Source organism: Haematobia irritans, chromosome 1 (genome assembly GCF_050003625.1).
Source record: "Haematobia irritans isolate KBUSLIRL chromosome 1, ASM5000362v1, whole genome shotgun sequence".
In the NCBI taxonomy this organism is placed as follows: domain Eukaryota; kingdom Metazoa; phylum Arthropoda; class Insecta; order Diptera; family Muscidae; genus Haematobia; species Haematobia irritans.
The window spans coordinates 11,232,790-11,254,918 of NC_134397.1; the positions used below are offsets into that span (position 1 = coordinate 11,232,790).

At 32.4% G+C, this 22,129-nt stretch overlaps 2 protein-coding genes across 4 annotated transcripts in view; one reads left to right on the forward strand and one right to left on the reverse strand.

Annotated features, from left to right (window-relative positions):
* The first annotated feature begins 280 nt into the window (after window positions 1–280).
* On the forward strand, window positions 281–20,664 carry Nasp (Nuclear autoantigenic sperm protein). Its single transcript, XM_075289200.1, has 5 exons — window positions 281–440; window positions 17,614–18,391; window positions 18,547–18,706; window positions 18,784–19,061; window positions 19,537–20,664. Exons 2-5 carry the CDS (start codon window positions 17,660–17,662, stop codon window positions 19,786–19,788), a joined length of 1,422 nt encoding a protein of 473 aa, XP_075145315.1. The 5' UTR covers window positions 281–440; window positions 17,614–17,659; the 3' UTR covers window positions 19,789–20,664.
* The window catches only part of LOC142220204 (uncharacterized), a 112,917-nt gene continuing 94,648 nt past the window's right edge, over window positions 3,861–22,129 (reverse strand). For all 3 annotated transcript variants that reach the window (XM_075289203.1, XM_075289202.1, XM_075289201.1), the window contains exons 3-4: window positions 6,822–6,959; window positions 3,861–6,750 (exon numbers count right to left, since the gene is read on the reverse strand). In XM_075289203.1, coding sequence (XP_075145318.1) covers window positions 6,470–6,750; window positions 6,822–6,957 — 417 coding nt within the window. In that variant the 5' untranslated portion in view covers window positions 6,958–6,959 and the 3' untranslated portion in view covers window positions 3,861–6,469. The remainder of the gene's footprint in view (window positions 6,751–6,821; window positions 6,960–22,129) is intronic.

Genomic DNA, 22,129 nt, shown 5'->3' on the forward strand with positions numbered 1-22,129 from the left:
CAATCGGACTTAACTTAAAATATGCACAATATATGGGATATGTTCGACACGAGCACTGTCGTCCGGAATAACGGATAGTCTGTAAAGCGCTTTAACCATCTTAAAAAGTAAAAAATCCCACAACGGCTTTCGATTCTATGTTGTCAGCTTTACATCTGGCAACATCGTATAACATTCCTGTTCTTAAAATGAGTACGCGCAAATTGACAGACTGTTATCCCTTTCTATTCTTTACGAATATATATATTGTCTGAAAGAGACAAAGTATAGGGGTAAACCAAATACAAAGTCAAAGCTGAATTTTGCAATTTTTGTTTTTTGCATTCCATTGCAAACATTTCTATGTGAACGTTCGCGAACATAATAACGAGGAAAGTTAAACAGAAAGTAAAATAATATTTTTAAATTATTTATTTATCAATCGGAGAATTCTGTTTCAGGTAAGATTAGTGTTTAAATACTTATTTTAGATTTTTTGAGAAAGAGCTACAATCGGAGACTTCTTGATGCTGCAATTCCTTAGTAATGTGGCTGATGTGAGACAACGAATGTAGAGGCATTTTCAAGTTGAATGAACTTTTTGTAGACTGAATTTGCGTTTTGTCTTCGGAAATAAGTATTTCATAATTTCCTTGAGAGATATTTGAAGAGCATAAATGTAATTTAAAATAATTTGTGTATGTTTTTTGGAGCTGTTTCAGACTTCAGTTTCTATTCTTTTGAAAGCATTGCAATTTCTCCGACAGTGACGCAAACTGCGCTGTCGACCGGATTGTTTGGAATCACTAGTTTTTTGCGCCTTTTTTGCAGATGCTGCAAAGAGTGCAAACTGTAAGGTAGAGTTACCAAACAGTAAACTTTAGTAGTCATTATTAATAGTGCTGTTCCCCGTTTATTTATTTCTTTATACTATTAACAGAATAATGTATTTTGTTTTGCTTTTTATTTAATTTTTGTGTGTTGAACAAAATCAATGCGAAGGTGTCAATGAACTCTCTCGCATGTCAAATTTGTTTTTATATGTATATATACCATCTATGTACAAAGCATTCGAAACAGCTTGCCATTATTTAGTCTTGCGAAATGTGCATATATGAATGTAAATGTGGGTGCCTATATAATACATCTATGCGTGTAAATATCGTTTATATATTGATCGGCGAATGAAACACGTTTTGATTTCCTTTCTCATATGCATGTATCATCTCTGCAATTTACTGATATCGCTTACAGTTTAATATTGTTTGGTCTTCAAAAATCTCTCCATAAAATACAAATCGAAATTGGGAGCCACTGTGGTGCAATGGTTAGCTTGCTATCCTTGTATACAAAGAGTCATGGGTTCAATTCCAAAAATACATTAAAACAGAATTTTTGCTTTAGGGTTTAGAATCCTTGGCGGAATTATGAAGTAGCAACCTCTTTCAGATGTCACTATAACACAAGGACAATTAGGGAAGAAGTGTTTTAACCCTTGGGTTACACCTTTACAAATGGTCTCTAATTGCTTTCACCGCATTGTGAAACGCCGTTCGCACTTGGCTAGTTCTTTGTCATTATTATCATTGAACTAGAGTCTAACAGACTCATTGATAGGAAAACAAAGATGCATCATTTCTGTGAGCAATTCTTCATTCCTAAGTGCGCAAACACTTGAAAGCCACATTCGTTGGCGAAATGATTCCGACAACAAATTATCCTAAGTTTCTCGAGGTTGCATTGATTCGACGTTCCTTTTTAGTCATCTGCTCAAGACGCGGTTAGTCGCATCAGATGGGATGCGAGCAAAGAAACTATTGACGACGTATAAGCTAATTGACCAATCCATGGTGAATTGAGTAGAAGCGTATGTCAGAACGCTGCGCTCAAAAACGCGATAGGTTGTCTCCATAGGGCTTAGATCCATTTAACAATCAACAGACAAGCGATCTCAAACATTTCGAAACGCCAAACTCAAAACTGCGATAGGTCTTCGGAGGATATAACTACATTTTTAACAGGCTAAGTGCTTCTTTACCAATATTTGTTTAATCAAATTTTGAGTTTATTTAATTATTTAGTTTGTATAAAGACCCACGCTTCACAAAAAAGGGATTTTTCGAACTTCCATAGGGAAATTGCAGAAACGAGGGATAATGTTCAACTAATGGTGTTTTCTTTTCAGAAAAAAAGTGATTTGCCTTCATTTTGTCTGTACAGAATGCGCATTTTTTAAAAGTTGCCAGCAACCTAAAAAAAATGCTATCATTTCAGCGGGCAGAATAGAATTCAAAGGAGCAAACAGGGCAATCGCAACAATCGTTTGTAGGCAGTGCTGAAAATGCCGGCAATTTGCCTCTATGCGTGGCACTTTTTTTACAACAGAATTCGAAGCGTTTTCGCTTCTGCCTGTTTTTTTTTTAGAAAAGAATCTAAAAAGTACATTTTCCGGGCAAAATGCAAAAAGGTGCGCATTTTATACAAGAAGGGAAAACACCACAAGATGTCCAAACAGCTGATTTTATAAATGAAAATCGATCGTTTTGAAAGTTTCAGTTGAACCAAAACCTTTGTTTTCGATGTGAGAAATTGGATGAGAATCAAACTTCTTAAATTTCTGAAAAATTTTCGATTTCCAAAAGGTCGACATTTCAAAAATAGACTAACTAAAAAATTATACTAAACTTTAGCAAAATTCGACATTTTTAATTTAAAACAAGTAAGGAAAGCCTAAAGTCGGGCGGGGCCGACTCTATTATACCCTGCACCACTTTGTATATCTCAATTTTCGATACCATATCACATCCGTCAAATGTGTTGGGGGCTATATATAAAGGTTTGTCCCAAATACATACATTTAAATATCACTCCATCTGGACAGAATTTGATAGACTTCTACAAAATCTATAGAGTCAAAATTTAAGTCGGCTAATGCACTAGGGTGGAACACAATGTTAGTAAAAAAATATGGGAAACATTTATGGGAAACTTCGCAAAAGTTTATTTATGATTTATCGTTCGATATATATGTATTAGAAGTTTAGGAAAATTAGAGTCATTTTTACAACTTTTCGGTTGGTATTTTGACCATTTTTGTCGAAATCAGAAAAACATATTTGGCACGCATAGTTACAATGCTAATTCAACTCCCTGTGCAAAATTTCAACTAAATCGGAGCAAAAAATTGGCCTCTGTGGTCATATGAGTGTAAATCGGGCGAAAGCTATATATGCTATATCTAAATCTGAACCGATTTCAATAAAATTTGGCACACTTGACTATAGTACTAATTGTTCTTCTTGTGCAAAATTTTAAGCAAATTAGGGTAAAACTCTGGCTTCTGGGGCCATGTAAGTCCATATCGGGCGAAATATATATATATGAGAGCTATATCTAAATCTGAACCGATTTCTTCCAAAATCAATAGGGTTCTATTCTGAGCCAAAACACATACTTGTGCCAAATTTGAAGTCGATTGGACTAGAAAAAATCTCACGAACATTGTCTACTTTTGAGAGGTGTCAACTATCCAGAGTATCCAAGTTTGGAAGGTTTCATTGCAGTGCATTTTTGCCAACATAAAAAGTCGAGATGAAAACACGATTTTAACTTTTGGTCGCCAACTATTAAAAAAGTTATTGTGTTCTGAACGAATAATAGTATTGGCCTCATTTGGCTTATTGTATTGTCTTAATAAATTGAAATTAAAATGATTTTCCTAAGTCTTTATATTTTTAGCATTATGCATACAAACCATATAAGAAAAACTCCAAAAAACATTGATTATAGCTTTTAATTAAATGAAATAAGTTTCACTTTATTATTCAATAGATATATATATATTTTAAATTAATATTTCATATTTTCTTGTTTTGGTTTATTTCTCTTAAGGCAAAGCGTTTACATAAAAATACATTTTATTTTGTTTATATATTCTTTGTTCAATGTATGGTCATTTAATCCATTTTATTTTCAAATGTTTTTGATGTATAAATGTTGGTTTATGTGTAATTAAAAGCAATAAAAAAGCATTGCATTCTGTTATGTTAGTTTTTTCAATTTATTTTTGTATTTTAACTGAATTTAACATAGATTGATTAGAAAATTAAAATGTTGAAATTTGTAATAGTATTTATATAGAAAGAAAAGCTTCATCATCTTCCTTTTTCAAAATAATAAGCTAACAACTAAACTAAAGATTGATAATTATAGTACAGAAAATATTTTCGATGCTTCAGTATTGAATGAATTTGTGTAATGTATAAATATGTAACTATTTTATTATAATAGTTTTTATAAACTAAATGAGTTGTTGTCAATTAATTACATATTGATAGACAGGTGTCCTAGATCGTTTCTATGTGTGTAAAGAGTGTTGTATATATCGACTTCGTTTTTATGTTCTTAAAAATCAAGGCCATTTAAATCGCATTAGGGAATTTTTGTAGTATAGCGTAATAATTAAATTAACTTTAATAAATACATAAGTATTAAAGAGCTCTAAGCAAAACATAATATACTTTTCATTAATATTATTAATGCAATGTAGATCTTATAAAAAGGCAAAGGTGTTTTGTGTATAAGTTTATGAAAATAGTTAAAATTCGAGTAAAACCAAACTAGAACAATAAATTTCAAATTTCTTTCACAAGAGATTTATAATAAAATGTACAAGGCAATTTGTTTTTCCAATAGATAGTTGTTTTTTGTTGCTTTAATTTTTATAGAGGCATTGCAATTTATCCCTTTCAAATAGTTAGGTGGTTAAAGTGGGGTTAAGAGAGAAATTTGATTTATAAAAAAATCAATGCTTTCGTAGAATTTCTTCTTTGCTTATGGGGAGAGAAACATTGGAATATGAATTTTAATGAATTTGTATCGGTAATAAATATGCTTTTCCCAATTGTCAAATATTTTGGAAGAATTGATAACCAAACGTGGACTTTTACTTTTCAAGAAATCAAAAGCATTTTTGAAGAGTAATCTTATCGATTTTAAAATTTTTAGAAAAGTTTTCGATGAGTATTTTTTTATTAAAATTTTCGGAAAAGCCGATTTTCTTTATCAAAAGACTTTTACGAATTGTATCACAATTTTAAAAGTTTGCTTTCCGATTTAACCCTCTAATGCCCCAATTTTTTGCCAGCTGATTAAATATTCAATGTTAACGACACAAAAGCAAGAAAACTAAACAAGAAAAATTTATACGGTATAATTCAGTATATGCTGCAAAGCCTCTTGAACAGTTTTAACTGTTTTATTTTTATTTTACCCATTTTTGCTGTCTTTATGTGTGCTTTACAAAAAGCTTCCTAATTTAACGAAGCCCGCCTAAAGGCGGTATTGGGCATTAGAGGGTTAAATGTTTTTTTTTTTTTTCCTGAAAAAGTCTAATTTTCATTTTTGGGGATAATTGTAAATGTCTTTTATTTCGCCAATTTGGTATTGGAAATTTTGTCACAATCTCATTGCTACGAAAATTTTGTCAACAATTTTTTTTTTTGATATGAGAAATTTTGTCAAAATTTCTCTGCTAAATTTTTTTTTCTCAAAATTTCTTTTTGCTACTAGATTTATGATTTTCGATCAATTGGGAATTCTTAACCTCTCCTTTTTTTCACCATATACAAAAGGATACATTCGAATACATCTGTCTTTATTAAAAATTAACAATAAAAAGTCGTGTTCATAGTTTGAAATTTAAAAAAAACATTTATCAAAAAGTAATAGATAAGCAAATTGGTTCTTTTTTGTATGGGATAGAATCTCCAAGTTCTACTAAATTTTTTGTTTGTTTCAAAGATATAATTGATGCATAGGTTTTTTTGAACTGTTTCTCATTTTCAGTTTAGTATTAACAATGTTTTTTATTTGTATCTTCTCTTGCGCCATGGAAATATTGAGTCTTTGTCTATGGGGTTTATTGTTTGTTTTATTCTCTTTACAAATACATATGTACGTATTAATTTTATTTCTAGCATATCAGGCTACTATTAGTTTTTAGTGTTTTGTTTGTCAAACCTTTTTCACAAAATTGTTTTTATTTTCTTTTTTGTGTAAAATTCACTACGCAATAACATACTCTTGTCTTAAACGCTACAAGTTTCCATTAGCATAGGTTAGATGTTTTTCGGGTTGTTGATTATTTTTATTTCATGAAAAGCTTAAAATAATTCCCATTTTTTATTCTTTTCTTGTTTTTTTTATTTGATTTTTGTTTGAATTTTTTTTGTTCAGATATATGTGTCTCAAGGAAACATCATACTCCAAAACTGGCATTGATGGATTAATGCATTTCACAAATTTCAACATTTGTGATTTTTGTCTTGAAGTATTTCGAATACACTTTCATACACTTTGGGACAATTTAATTTTTAGTCATATTTTGCCATTACCAGAGTAATCCTTGCATTTCGAATTTCATCGAACATTTGTGTATTTGATGTATATAGGAATTGCGGGTATTTGTTGATAAATTACATTTGCAATTTCAGATCATCAATGTTGAAAAAGGATTATAGCGCATTATCTTTGATAGCAATATCCATAGTACAGAGGTAATGGCACATAAGACAACACCACCCCAACCCAAATCCAAACTCCAAGAGGTTAAAAAAACACGGGCTCCCAATAAATTTTTGGCCATAATCGCAGGACCACCAGGTCGTGCGACTATGCCATCCACCGTGCCATCATAATCACTGTCCAGCATGGGTCTGCCTTGTTGGCGTTTAAAGTGTATGATCATTAGTGTAAATAGAGCAAACAAAGCTGAAAAGAGAAATGTAATAATTATCGTTTATAGTAGGAATATTGGCATAAAGGTTTCATATATCGATTACCTGCCAATAGATACATAACACCTGTTATTAAAATTGCACTTATTTGTCTCTGGCATACCCCAAAGGCCCCTACTAATGCCGCACTGCCCAGAATTATAAGACATACAAGAGAGCAGGAAATTGATAGATTTTGCATTCCTGTAAAATTTGAAAATTTATTGTAATACTACAATTTCAATTTTGACCTTCATTGTTTTTGATGATAATTGTACTAACATTTATTACGAAAAAGATACATTAAAAAAGTTGTATTTTAAATTGTTCACCATGAAGCTGATGGGTAGATTTCATTTAATGATAAATAACAGATATCGCTTCTTAAATAGTCACACATTTAAAAAAATATCATAAAATGGTTCTTAAACGAGGAAACTTTTATGTTTCGCTAAAACAGTCGTCATTTTATGATCGAAAACATCCGTAAACACAAACACACACACACACAGAAATACATAGTTTTTACAAAAATCATAAAATAATTAAAATTAGTTAAAAAAACTGACGCTCCTGTATATTTTTTTATTTTGACTTGTGATTTTATATTTAAGGAGCGATATGTTTTTGTCAATTCTCATTTATTTTGCAATACAGAGATTATTATTATAATCAAGTTATTTTTCAAGTTTTACAAAAACTCAATAAAACCGTAAACCATATTTACTAAAGAAAGTTCTTCGTTATTTAGTTTTTAGTTTTTTAGTTTTTTCTTCAAATAATGTTCTTAATTTTTTTTTTTTAATTAATTTCGTAATACAATGTAAGTTTAACGTTTTGTCATATTATTTGCAATTTATCATTAAATGTTAGCTTCCCAATAATCGCTGCTATAAATTCATACATTGCTGTTCACAACAGTGGTAGAAAATTGAAGAAATATTAAATAATCGTCTATATTAATTATTATAATAGAAATATTAATAGTAGGAAAAGCAACTCAAGCACATTACAAAAGCTAAGTGTTTTTTTTTTCTAAAAATTAGTGCATATTTGAAAAAAAAATATATATATACATACAAGCATTAATCCGAGGGAAACTAAAGAACTATTTGTTTTTTACTTTATAATTTGTTTTTATCAATGATGAGCGTTCAAAAGTGCCATACATGTCATGTAAGGAATAGGCTTTATTGGCGTGATAATTTATTTATTTATCCTGTACAACAAGACTTACTGTGCAGGAATTTATGTTAAAATGTGTTATAAAAAAGTTCAAGTTGGAGGGAAGACAGCTCTTTATTGAATAAATTACTGATTCTAATTAGTAGACAATTTTCCAAGATGATATGTTAAGAAGAAGCAACAATTATATTGTAAGGGCCGATGTTGAATGTGAACCACACCTAAACGCCAAGGTTTTTTTTTCCGAATTTTATTTGACATTTCTCTATTTCAGACTTACTCAATTTGAACCATGAAGAGATACACAATCCTACAACGTGTTAAAGTTATCCAGACTTATTATGAAAATGGGAGTTCAAATCAAAATGCATATAGTGCATTTTTTTGGTCAATTTGATCGTCCAAATGTGCGTACAATCGCAAAAATCGTGGAAAATTCGAGCAAACCGGGTCTGTAGTAGATGTGAGAACACAAGTGCATGCTCGTACAGCTCGTACTGCAGAAAATATTGCTGCTGTTCGCGATAGTGTGGCTGAAGAGCCGTCCACCTCAACTTGTCGTTGTGCCCAACAATTGCACCTCTCAGGCTCGTCGTTGATGAACTTTATGCATAAAGACTTGCATTTACACGCTTACAAGGTGCAATTGACTCAAGAACTAAAGCCACTTGACCATTCCAAACGTCGTGAATGGGCAGAATGGTTCCAAGAAATGGCAATAGTGGATGATCAATTTTCGAAGAAAATCATCTTCAGTGATGAGGCACATTTTCACCTCAGTGGATTCGCCAATAAACAGAATTGCCGCATTTGGGCGAATGAGAATCCAAGAGTGGATGTCGAAAAACCAATGCACCCACAAAGAGTGACTGTTGGGTGCGGTTTATGGGCTCCAAAATGAGGCCAGTCAGGCAGTTACTGTGAATGGTGTTCGCTATCGTGAGATGATAACGAACTTTTTATGGCCCGAATTGGAAGATATGGATGTGAACGATATGTGGTTTCAGCAGGACGGTGCCACTTGCCACACAGCTAACGAAACAATGGCTCTTTTGCGCAACAAATTCAATGGCCGTGTTATCTCACGTAATGGCGATGTCAATTGGCCGCCAAGATCATGTGATTTGACACCGTTGGACTTTTTTCTTTGGGGTTATTTGAAAGAAAAGGTGTACGTCGATAAGCCAGCAACAATTCAAGAGCTAAAGGATGAGATAATTCGGCACATTAACGGCATAGAACCTCCATTATGCCTCAGCGTCATCGAAAATTTGGACCATCGGATGGAGGTGTGCCACCGAGGTCGCGGCGCCCATTTGGCCGATATTTTGTTCCATACATAATTGAGTAATACAATAATATTACAATAATATTACAATAATTTCCTAAATAGTTTGTGTTTTATTCAAAATCAACATCGGCCCTTGAAATTTAATCACCTCTGTCTCGGTTCTCTATCCCATCCAAATGTCTTCTCTGCGATGGGTTTGTCAACATGTCAAGCCTATTCAGTTACAAAGATTTCTTAACTTTAATGATTTTGGAAGTGTGGCATTATATTAAACGAATTTTTAAGTCACAATTCCCTTTTAAAAACGTTACAAACAAAACGTCTAACTGTATGAAAATTCGAGATTATTTTTTTTTGCAAAACGATCGGTTTTCTTTTGTGAAATCGATTATTTGGGAAAATTTTTTGTTGTCATAACAAAAATGTTCGATGTAAATAATATTTAAGATCTTCAACCTTTTAGCATTGCGCGCATTGCATTTCAAAATCGCTGAGAGGGTCAAAAATCGATGCTGAATGTTAATGAACCCTATATGAATTTTCAAAGCAAATCATGGATATCTAAAACAAAAAATCAAAATGAAACAGAAGTTAAATTCAACATATGTGCATAACACGTTTTATTAACTCCATCTACCATTCCAACCTCGGTAATACTGGTGACATTTCTGAGGGTTTCAAAGCTTTTCTAAGTGGTTTCACTGCAATGTGGCTATAAAAAGGAGGTCCCTTGTCATTGAGCTTAACATGGAATCGGGCAGCACTCAGTGATAAGAGAGAAGTTCACCACTGTGGTATCACAATGGACTGAATAGTCTAAGTGAGCCTGATACATCGGGCTGCCACCTAACCTAACCTAACTCCATCTATTAATATGACATTTTAAAATAATCTATAATATGAGAATATGGTCTATAACAACAGAATATTGAAGAAAATAAGGGACATATTTTTTACGAAGATCCCAGAAGGGGTAAGGGAAAATATACCTTTCATTGTATTCCATTCACACAAAACAAAGGGGATTAAGCGATTTTCCATGAACTTTCTACAATAAGCGAGGAACAATTTTTCAAATAGGATATCAGCTAACAACAAGCCTATTAACAACCTCCTGAACTATGACAATAACTGTCTATCAATGACATTTTTTTCCTGTCGTATGACCACATCCATATATGTGGATAATAATGAATGGATACAAATCATTTCCAACGCATACGCCATGAAATACATCATTGGTAATGAAATGTAATTTGTTTGTGCTGCCATTAACCGATAACATGGCGGATTACACAAGCACATAGGTAAGTAAATGTGTTTGCTATAGCCCACAAAAAGTGAATGGCATTTGTTATTATTGGATATGTTCCATACCTTTCAACCATCTTAGTTCGGGCTATCCGACAGAGCAATAATAATGGAAATAATGATGTGGGATAATTATGAGTGTTTATAATATTACCAAGGAGGGAAATACATGATTTGCCAAAACATAAAAGTTAATATTTGCAGGATAAGAGTCGTAGTAGAAGAATATAACACATTATACTAAGTACCAATTAGGCTAATTTATCAATGGGGTCGTTGAGTTGGAAGTTCGTGGAGATTTCTTATGTTATTGTTTTTCTAAGTGCGGCATTGTAATAAAGATGATTTTGGGTATTGCTAATGAAAACCTATGATAAATTAGGGAAGCTAGAATTTTTTTTGTAAGATTAAAAGAAAATTTAATGCTAGAATATCCGAATATTGGACAAATAGTATTCAAAATTTGAAGATAACTTTAATTTCTATTTATCTTTATTTTTTTAACACTACACACAAAATTTTTTTTCTGATTCAATCACGAAATTAAATGATCCAATTAATTTTTAATTGAAATGTCTTCAATCACAGAAATGATAGTATCAATTAAAAAATTAATTGAAGGTCAATTAAAAAGTTAATTGATCCAATTAAAAAATTAATTGATACTATTATTTTTGTGATTGATTTTTGTTTTAATTAAAAAATTTGTTGAATCAATTAAATTTTTAATTGAATATTTTTTAAAACTCAATTAAAATTTTAATTGGAAAAATTTTCGTGAAATTTTTTTGTGTGTATGTAATAACAAAGGAAATTATCCAATAATTATTTGTGAAATTAATTGCTACCATTTTCCTCAGTAGGAACACCGCTTGTTAAATAAGGGGCTGAAAACCCCTTTCCCGCTGGGCAAAACCGGTAATATCCCCCATTGTTGTTGAGCAAAATTTGGTGTGCTACCTCAAAGGAAAAACCATCCGATTTTTTGTCTGCTTGACACAACAATGAACTTTTATTGGTCTCACATTTTGTTGACTCAATTATTTCTCTTAGCTCGATTGTATCAAAGGTCTTCTTTCTAAATTTTGGCAAAATTCACCAATCGATACATTGAAAAATGGGGCTGGCCGAAAGGGACCTAAATGAAGGACTTCAATTTTATTTGGATCATGGTGTGTACGCTCTCCCTACGTTATGGGGACGAGGCCCTCACGTTCGGAAGTGGCGGGAAAGTGGGCGATGGGACCGTTCGAAAAAAAAAAACAGTCTCTAAACAGTCTGCTAAAATTAGGAATTGACTTGCCAATAATGTGATTGGAAGGTGTAGTTTTTTCAATAAAGGGAAAATTGGAAACTGCAGTCATCAGAATGTTTTCAACTACAATGTTTTTGGGACATCAATAAAATACTAACTTTGTAATGTAAAAATAATATATCCGTTTATTTATTAAAAGATTCATACACGTGCTCTTTTATTTCTAGCATTTGATATTAAGCGCGTCAAATTTTTAAAGTTTAACAAACACTATAAAATATTTTTTAGTTGTATACATGATATATTTCATTTGCGAATTCATAGGGATTATTTAATAATTTAGCTCTTTTATTGACCTCATGATTTCATACTATTTTCACCAAGTTAATTTTCTGAATATACAATTAGAAATTATCCATCTAAGAGTAATAATCGTGTTTAACATATACGATATGCGATTTTTGACGTGTATAATAAAAATGTTGCAATATTCTGCTAGACTAGAATCCTAATTTTTTTTGAATTGAATCCAGTGGATGATACTTTAAAGAACCTGTTACCTTGTTTTTTTCTCTTTACGTTAGTCATAAGAAGGATACTATACAAAAGTGTGGCCCTCTTTGTGTAACAATAAATTGACCTTGCACTAGATGGATATAACGATGGTGGCAAGTGTGTTGGGGCGGCTCAACAAAATGTGAATGAAATTTTCTACGATATTTTTTGTTTTGTTCCTTAGCTAAGATGGCTAGGACTTTGGTGTATAGCATTTTGTCTTTATTCCTTCATTTGTTTGTGGTTGGTTAAACAATCAAGAATATAACAATTGTTTGTTTTTGTTTTCTTTTCTCTATGTATACAGTTTCAGTATGGATGGGAGTAAGTTTCAAGGATTTGTTTTGTTGTCACATCTCTTCCTTTTGTTTGTATTTTGAGCTCTTTTGTGCTCACCTCATGAACTCTCGCATATCAAAGGTTCAATTTCTAAATAAGCTTCACTAATTGTTCTAAATTCTTTTGGGAGTATATTTCTTTTATTTGTTTATGGTTCAAGGTTTATGCGGTCTATTTTTTGTTGTTGTTTATTTATTTCAAAAGTATTGCAGAGTTGAATTTGAATATAATGAACATCTCAAAAATTCGTATTACAATTGATGTGCTCTAATAGTGAAGAGGTAAGAATCTAACAAAATAAATAGGCAGTTCGGTCGAACAAGGCCGGCTCTTATAAAGGGATTTGCAACAAGAGGTGTTATATTGCATCATCCGGTAGTTCAATTCCAGTTTTGACCATTTTCAAGCGTTGTATTATATCCTCACAGAAATGATGGTGATATTGCTGACTATTTCAAAGCTTCTTTAAGCGGTTTCACCGTAATGTGAAACGCCAATCGGATCCGTATACTAAAATGTTGGCATATGATTACTCCTTTTTGGCGTTACATACAAATGCACAAACTTATTATACCCTGTACCACAGTAGTGGTGAAGGGTATAAAAATGGAACGATACACGTTTCAACAATGTATTAAAACTTCATTGCATCGAAAAAACCACCTTGAATAATAGGGTCCTCTTTCACTATCAAAATCGTTGCATCTGGCACTTGAAAACCCCAAATCGTATTGTTGAGAAGTTTCTCCATTTTCAACGTGTGAATGTTTGGTGTGATTTATGGTCTAGCGGAGTTATTGGACCTCGCGATTGCGATTGGATTTCGCTCCCGTAAGCGTGATCTTGGTAGGCATTTGGCCGTTATTACTTTTAATTATTAACGACTTTTATTTAGCAATAAACTTCCGATCATTTAGCTCAAGAAGTATTTTTCTTTGAATACAAAAATAAAACCTCTTATTGGAGACTTTTATTTTAAGAAAATTTTCTAAACTCCAGGGGAAGGAATCCATAATAATATTGTCAGTATTTTTTCTGGCTCTTGTCGCCTAATTAAGACGCTTTCTTCCCAAAAAAGTCCCTATTTTATGGAAAAATTCTCTCAAAAATCCGCAATAATTTTTAAAAAATTTCTTTGGTTACGTATACCTGTTATTGGAAACGCCTTTATATTTTTTGAGAAATTTTCCTAGGGACAAAAGTTCCCAAAAATTTATTAAAGGGTGATTCTTTTGAGGTTAGGATTTTCATGCATTAGTATTTGACAGATCACGTGGGATTTCAGACATGGTGTCAAAGAGAAAGATGCTCAGTATGCTTTGACATTTCATCATGAATAGACTTACTAACGAGCAACGCTTGCAAATCATTGAATTTTATTACCAAAATCAGTGTTCGGTTCGAAATGTGTTTCGCGCTTTACGTCCGATTTATGGTCTACATAATCGACCAAGTGAGCAAACAATTAATGCGATTGTGACCAAGTTTCGCACTCAGTTTACTTTATTGGACATTAAACCAACCACACGAATGCGTACAGTGCGTACAGAAGAGAATATTGCATCTGTTTCTGAGAGTGTTGCTGAAGACCGTGAAATGTCGATTCGTCGCCGTTCGCAGCAATTGGGTTTGTGTTATTCGACCACATGGAAGATTTTACGCAAAGATCTTGGTGTAAAACCGTATAAAATACAGCTCGTGCAAGAACTGAAGCCGAACGATCTGCCACAACGTCGAATTTTCAGTGAATGGGCCCTAGAAAAGTTGGCAGAAAATCCGCTTTTTTATCGACAAATTTTGTTCAGCGATGAGGCTCATTTCTGGTTGAATGGCTACGTAAATAAGCAAAATTGCCGCATTTGGAGTGAAGAGCAACCAGAAGCCGTTCAAGAACTGCCCATGCATCCCGAAAAATGCACTGTTTGGTGTGGTTTGTACGCTGGTGGAATCATTGGACCGTATTTTTTCAAAGATGCTGTTGGACGCAACGTTACGGTGAATGGCGATCGCTATCGTTCGATGCTAACAAACTTTTTGTTGCCAAAAATGGAAGAACTGAACTTGGTTGACATGTGGTTTCAACAAGATGGCGCTATATGCCACACAGCTCGCGATTCTATGGCCATTTTGAGGGAAAACTTCGGAGAACAATTCATCTCAAGAAATGGACCGGTAAGTTGGCCACCAAGATCATGCGATTTGACGCCTTTAGACTATTTTTTGTGGGGCTACGTCAAGTCTAAAGTCTACAGAAATAAGCCAGCAACTATTCCAGCTTTGGAAGACAACATTTCCGAAGAAATTCGGGCTATTCCGGCCGAAATGCTCGAAAAAGTTGCCCAAAATTGGACTTTCCGAATGGACCACCTAAGACGCAGCCGCGGTCAACATTTAAATGAAATTATCTTCAAAAAGTAAATGTCATGGACCAATCTAACGTTTCAAATAAAGAACCGATGAGATTTTGCAAATTTTATGCGTTTTTTTTTTAAAAATTTATCAAGCTCTTAACAAATCACCCTTTATTTGCGTTGTGGTCAGGTGGTTCACAAATTTACTTCAACTGTTCAAGATTGTTATGGGGTTTCAAACTGAAAACCGATCCATTTTTGTTAACGGCACTTCTGTACAGATCGGTCTCTTGAAATATTATTCAGGACCGATATAGATGGCCAGTGTTGCCAGTAATTTTCTGGCTCTTGTCTCCAAATTATGATATTTTAGTCCCCAAAGATCCCCAAATTCCTTACAAAAACCCCCAATACATTTTTGACAAGCTTCTGTTTTTGAAAAAAAATATATTCTAAATATTCAAGTAGTAAAATTCGGTGGTAGACATGTTACCAAAGTTGGTAGAATTGTACCAGAAATTGTATTTTTTTTTTGAGAATTTTTGATTGAGAAATAAAATTTTGACAAAATTTTCAATAGAAATAAAATTTTGACAAAATTTTCAATAGAAATAAAATTTTGGCAAAATTTTCAATAGAAATAAAATTTTGACAAAATTTTCAATAGAAATAAAATTTTGACAAAATTTTCCATAGAAATAAAATTTTGACAAAATTTTCAATAGAAATAAAATTTTGACAAAATTTTCCATAGAAATAAAATTTTGACAAAATTTTCAATAGAAATAAAATGTTGACAAAATTTTCAATAGAAATAAAATTTTGACAAAATTTTCAATAGAAATAAAATTTTGACAAAATTTTCCATAGAAATAAAATTTTGAAAAAAATTTCTATAGAAGTAAAATTTTGACAAAATTATCTATAGAAATAGAATTTGCCAAAATTTCCTATAGAAATAAAATTTTGTTAAAAAAGATTATACCGATTTCTCAAAAAAATCCCCACAAAAATCCCCAAATTTATGGAAATTTCCAACCAAGTCCACAACTCAAAAATGTCGTCCCCATTCAGAAAAAATATCCCCAATTTGGGGAAAATTCCCCAATACTGACAACACTGTAGATGGCTCCGCCGACTTCAGCTCTTTCTTGGTTAATATAGACAAACATTTCAAATTTATATATTTTTTTTAAATAACATTTTTGCAGATATTTTTATTTTAATTTAAAATGTGACCACTTTCACGTAAATATTTAACTAGGAACACTACCTTTGTAGGGAAATGTTTGAATTAAAAGCACAACACTAATGAAAAATCTTACAATGACTATCTAGAGAATATAAATATAAAAGTGAATTAAATGTAGTTGAACTTAACTGGCTAGGATCATGTAGCAGGTTGTTTCCTATGACCTCATGGTGGTATAAATAAAAACGTACACATATACACACACACACACATCTACTGTCAAATACATGTATACCACAATGAGAGACAGACATAGACTTGGTCGAAAACATAAAAACAAAGGAAAATTGAAATAAAATTTGCTCATTTAAAATTAAAAACAATATAGCATATTAAAGCGATATTTAGAATTCACAAGTCTGTGTTTTGTTTTTTCAAATTGTTAAAAATGTAAAGAAAATGTATTTCTTAATTTTGTGAAATAAGGAAATGTGCAAACTAAAACACTACGTTACTTTGCATACACATTTCTATTGGCTTTCATGCAGATTTTTAAGGCAAAAGTTAAAAGAAATGGCTAATTTTAATTTTCATAATAGCATCTAGCATAAAAAGTATCTCTAAATGAATTTAGATGATAATTTTGCGGTACAACCTACGTGATGATAGCCTTTATTTCTACTTTTTGTTTGTACTATCCTTACAAAAACTTGAGTTTTATATTTATAAAATGTGGAAAGAAGAAGGAGATAGTGTACTAGGGGAGTACAAATGGGTCAGATGTTAATTCAGAATACATGCATGTGGTAAATTTGTGAAAGGGGAGGCGTTTTTTTTTTTCATGAAATAAAGTGGAAAAACCAATGTATATTGTTTCTGGGCAGTAATTAAATCCACTTTGCAGCAAATTCAACGTCTAACACGAGCAACATAAGTTCTTGATATAATAGTATGCAATTATTTCTTGTCATATCAGCCACAAATGCAGTTAGGTGTATAAGTTTGCTACGGGAAATTCGCAATATGTTGAATAAAACATAATATTAATAATAGTATATCAGTAAATGTGTAGTTCCAATAAGACTTTACCATAAAAAGAAAACACAATTTAAAAATATATATGAATATTTAAATCGTTATTAGTTCTGTTTATTTGCTCAAATTTCCGGTAGGGTATTGATAAATCCGATCTCCTCTCTGGTATCCAATAAGTATGTCTCACGCTATCTGGAACCATGCACAGATATCAATAGAGATAGAGGAAAATTTTCCTATATCGTTCCATCCGAGCCAGATGCTCTATAAATATTTTGTTCTTAATCCAACACCATACTCATGTCCATTCTTTCTTTTTTTCTTTATATATATATATCTTTCAGTATTTTTAAAAGTTTTACCTAAATACTAAGAAAATCGCAACACAAAATGTCAACAGACGAGAAAACTGTTGTTGCAAGCAGCGTTGAGGAGACTTCTACTACTACTACAACCGCCACCACAGAAACCACAGAGAATCTCTCATCGGAGGCCATTGTAGAACGAGAACGTTCTGAGAAAATTCTCAAAGCAAAGGAATTATACAGTCATGGTTCACGTAATTTTTTGGTTAAATCTTATGCTGAAGCTGCCGATGAATTGAGTCAAGTTTGTGCTCTCTATGGAGAATTACATGGCGAATTATGTGATGAATTGGGAATGCCATATTTATTGTATGCCAAATCATTGATTGCTTTGGCATTAGATGAGAATAAAGTAATCGATGTTCCAGATGAGGAGGACGATGATGATGAGGAAGAAGAGGAAGATGCGGCCGAAGCCGTTTCAACAAATGGCGACAGTGGGGAAAAACCAGCTGCTTCTACAAATGGTTCAAAAATGGAAACAATTAAAGAGGATGGTGTCGATTCTACAGAAACGAAATCTGAGGAAAAGAAACCTGCAGATAGTACACCAATGGAGACAGAAAAACCAGCTGAAGAATCTGAAGTTAGCAGTACAGATGAGAAAAAAGAAAGCACAGAGGAGAAACCAACCAATGGTCAGGCCACAAATGGTACCAGCAGCACCACTACTGTGGTGCATGATGATGAAAAGCCTTCCACCTCAAATGGAGAGGCGGGCGAAGATGCTGTAGATGAGGAAGAAGAAAATGAAGCCGTACGTAAAAAATTTATACACTTTCTTTAAAATTTCTTTCGATATTTGAAATCTTGCTTTGATTGATAAAAGGAAGACTTTAAATATCAGAAGTTAGTTTTCAAGTGTAGAGCGACCAGTTTTATTAATCAGGTAATAAAAATTGTATTTTTTAGGCCTCAAATCTTCAACTTGCTTGGGAAATACTTGAATTGGCTGCAAAAATCTTTACCCGCCAAGGAGAACCTGTGCGCTCAAATTTAGCTGAAGTTTACAAAGAGTTGGGCAACATTGAATTTGAAAATAATGTTCTCGATTCAGCACGAGAAGACTACCGTGAGTATTATTGCATAACAGTAATAAAATTAATAATGAATTAATTTATTAACAATAATATTATTCCCTTCTTTTAGAAAAAGCATTGACCATATATGAAAAATTGCCCACTAATTATCGCAGAGCTATGGCTGAAATTCATTATAAAATCGGTTTGTCTTACTTAATGCAACAATCGAATAAGGATGGTGCTGCTTCTTTGAAGGAGGCCTGCAAATTGATTGCTGGCGAAATTGATGAAATGAAAGCCAAAGAAGACCTTACAGAAAAGGATAAGAACAATATCCAAGATATGGAAGAGACCAAACAGGAAATTGAAGCGAAAATTGTTGAAATTGAAGAAACAGAAGCTCAGGTAAAGTTTATTAAATCACAATTGTCACCCAATAGGATTGTAATGCTATGCTAATCATATCGTGACGTGATCCTATCCCAATCCCATCCCATTCCTACCCCAATCCTATCTCAATCCAATCATATCCTAATCAAATTCTAATCCTATCTTAAACCTATCCTAATCCTATCTAATCTTTTTCTAATCCTATTCTAATCTTTTTCTAATCATATCCTAGTCATATTGTTGTAGATATTTATATGCCATAAAAAGCAAAGATAAATGAATTGGTTCAACCAAATTTTTGGATCATATCAATATTTTTCTAAAAAATCAATTTCAATAAATATATTATCGCCGAAAACGAGAGCTAATTAAATTTTACCACAACATAACCAATTTAATTCTCGAACGCAAAACATTTCTCTTTTCTGGGAACATTGTAAAATAATGTTTTCTTTTTGTTTCTGTTTTTTTTCTCTTTCCACAATTACAGAATATAGCCGAAGTACGTGCTGCTCTGGATAGTTATATAAAGCCAATGAGTAGTGGGGATGTAGATGCAGGCACTTCAAAAGCTACTGCTACATCTGATGCTTCATCAACATCAGCCACATCGGGAGCCATAACTTCATCGTCGAAACCAACGGATATTTCACATTTAATTAAGCGTAAGAAACCAGAGGAAGGCACATCAGAGGCCGAGGCAGCTGTTGCTTGTTCGCCAGCCAAGCGTCCTGCATTATAATTTTTGTAACAGCCTATCATCGTAAATTAACTGCATTCCATTTGTTAAAAACAACTGCAACAAGCAGCAGCAGTAGCAGCATTCAGCGTTAAGAGAACAATATAAATGGCCTTACTGTAATCTCTCTAGTGGGCCTTACTAGCATATTTGCCCGCCAATATCATAACTACCAACTTCTGTACTATTACGCCAACAATTTGGTGGGGTCGACAACAACATATTTTGCTGGACTCGCCCTCCTCATTTACCCTACACACGCATATACACTCACACATTAATGAATACATACTTTTAAGTAGAATTTGTTGTTTTTTTTAATGGAAACCTACAAAAGAACTGCCTTCTGTTATGTTATACTCTTTTTATCAACATATTTCGTCCGTTTTTAAAATATGGATTTTTTAATGGCTTTGCTATTAAAAAAAAAAAAAAAAAGTTATCCTCCTCAACGTCTTTTCAAAAGAATTTAAATGTATTTTCTTGTTTTTGTTTCACCCATTGCTCGCACCCCACTCGAAATTTGTTTTATTTTTTTATCCTTAAGAAGTTATGATAATTTTTCCTTTAATTTTTTTTTTATAATTTTAATGCCAATTTGGTATTTAATTTTTTTAAACGCTCAGCTAAAATCAAGCATCAAAATCTTATGCTGATTCGTTTTTTCTGATTGAAATGTAATATATCTGTTATCCTCTATGCTTAAAAATATCCTATTTTATTTCTTTGTGAACATTAATTTCTTCAATTGTTCATCATCTTGAATGTCGTCTTGTATTAACTAGAAAAGCACACATTAATCACATTTAAAAATAGTATTTAAGGCATCGTACATACTTTATACAATAAAAATACATTTTTATTCTAAAAAGAAACCCATATGGATTGTGAGTTCTTTTTTAAGAAAGGAAAATTCAAAAGTATTGTGGAATGGGCTGGATCAAAAACACCTGTATGCAGTGGTGCCAACTGTTTTAGGCTGAAAATCGTCAATTTTAAAAATATTTTTCGTCAAAATCGTCAATTCATCCCAAAGAATTTGTCAAAAAATCGTCACTCATAAAATAGTTGAAAAAAAGATTTAGGAACAAAATAAAAGTTTTATTCAAACATCTGAGGCATCCATATATTGTATACACAATAAAGCTGTTATTAAAAAGGGGTTTTATTCATTTTAGTTAATTAATTAAGTAATATAGTTTCCAGTTTTTAACGATTAATTGACGATTAATTGAAACAAATTTTTAATTAATTTAAATTAATATATCTGATTGTGACCAGATGTACTACATTGTTTAACAAAATTTTCTTGACAGAAAAATTTCCTATTCTCCAAGCGAATTTAAATCCTTATTACTTGCTCATGTATAATTTTTTTTATTATTTCTATTATCGGCTTCATAGCAATCAGAATTATTTTGCTTTAAATAGTTTTTAGACAAAAGAATACCTTGCAAGTTTCAAAGGGATTCCGAATTTTAGGTTTATTTATATTGATTGATTTGAAATTTCTTTCTACATTGGAGACGGCTGGAAGCACGCTATGTATAAATTGGCATATTATTGAGATCCAAAATAACTTGTTTACATTACAACTTATAATCGTCAACTTATAACTACATCACTTTGAAAAATCGTCAAATCGACATAAAAACCCTTAAAATGAAACACTTGAGTCGAGCATTTTAAAAAATCGTCATCTCATAACTAAGTTGTTTAAAATCGTCGTCAAATCGTCAGAGGCCAAATTTACCATCAAAAATCGTCAAAATGACGAAAAATCGTCAAAGTTGGCACCGCTGCCTGTATGCCCGGTAGGCAGACTTAAGGATATTCTTCCATAAAATCAAAGATACCACATGCATGTCACGCTGAGTGTTGAACAAAAGTACAAAAGTTTGTTTTCTATATAATTTTTTTGTACAACAGAATGGGAATAATAGTGGAAGAAAGAAAAACAAAATAACATCTGAAACGCATCATCTATAAGATATGTGTGTGATGGATTTGGGGTAATACTACAAAGAGTATGTGTTGTATGTCTTGGGACAGACATCATATCTCAATATAACTAGAGTGTATTTACTATATTCTCGAGGGAAGAAGAAAAACAATCAAGAGATAGAAAGTGATAGAGGGTAGGCACAAAAGGGCACATTTGATTCTGTTGAACACACATAGATTGTACCATACGTACTTAGATGAGGCTGCAATGTCGTCTGTGACTCACTATGTTGCCAATCATTTCGTTGTTCTTCACCGCGAGCATTCTCCATGGAACCGGCCAAATAATTGAGACATGTAGGTGCACTACGTGGAAATTTGGGATGTCTGCGGAGTTCTT

Bases quoted from the DNA above. Each gene is read 5' to 3' on its own strand.
- Nasp (XM_075289200.1), top strand. From the start codon at position 17,660: ATGTCAACAGACGAGAAAACTGTTGTTGCAAGCAGCGTTGAGGAGACT. The intron at 18,392-18,546 runs GTACGTAAAAAA...TGTATTTTTTAG, and splicing joins AGGAAGAAGAAAATGAAGCC to GCCTCAAATCTTCAACTTGC. The intron at 18,707-18,783 runs GTGAGTATTATT...CCCTTCTTTTAG, and splicing joins TTCAGCACGAGAAGACTACC to AAAAAGCATTGACCATATAT.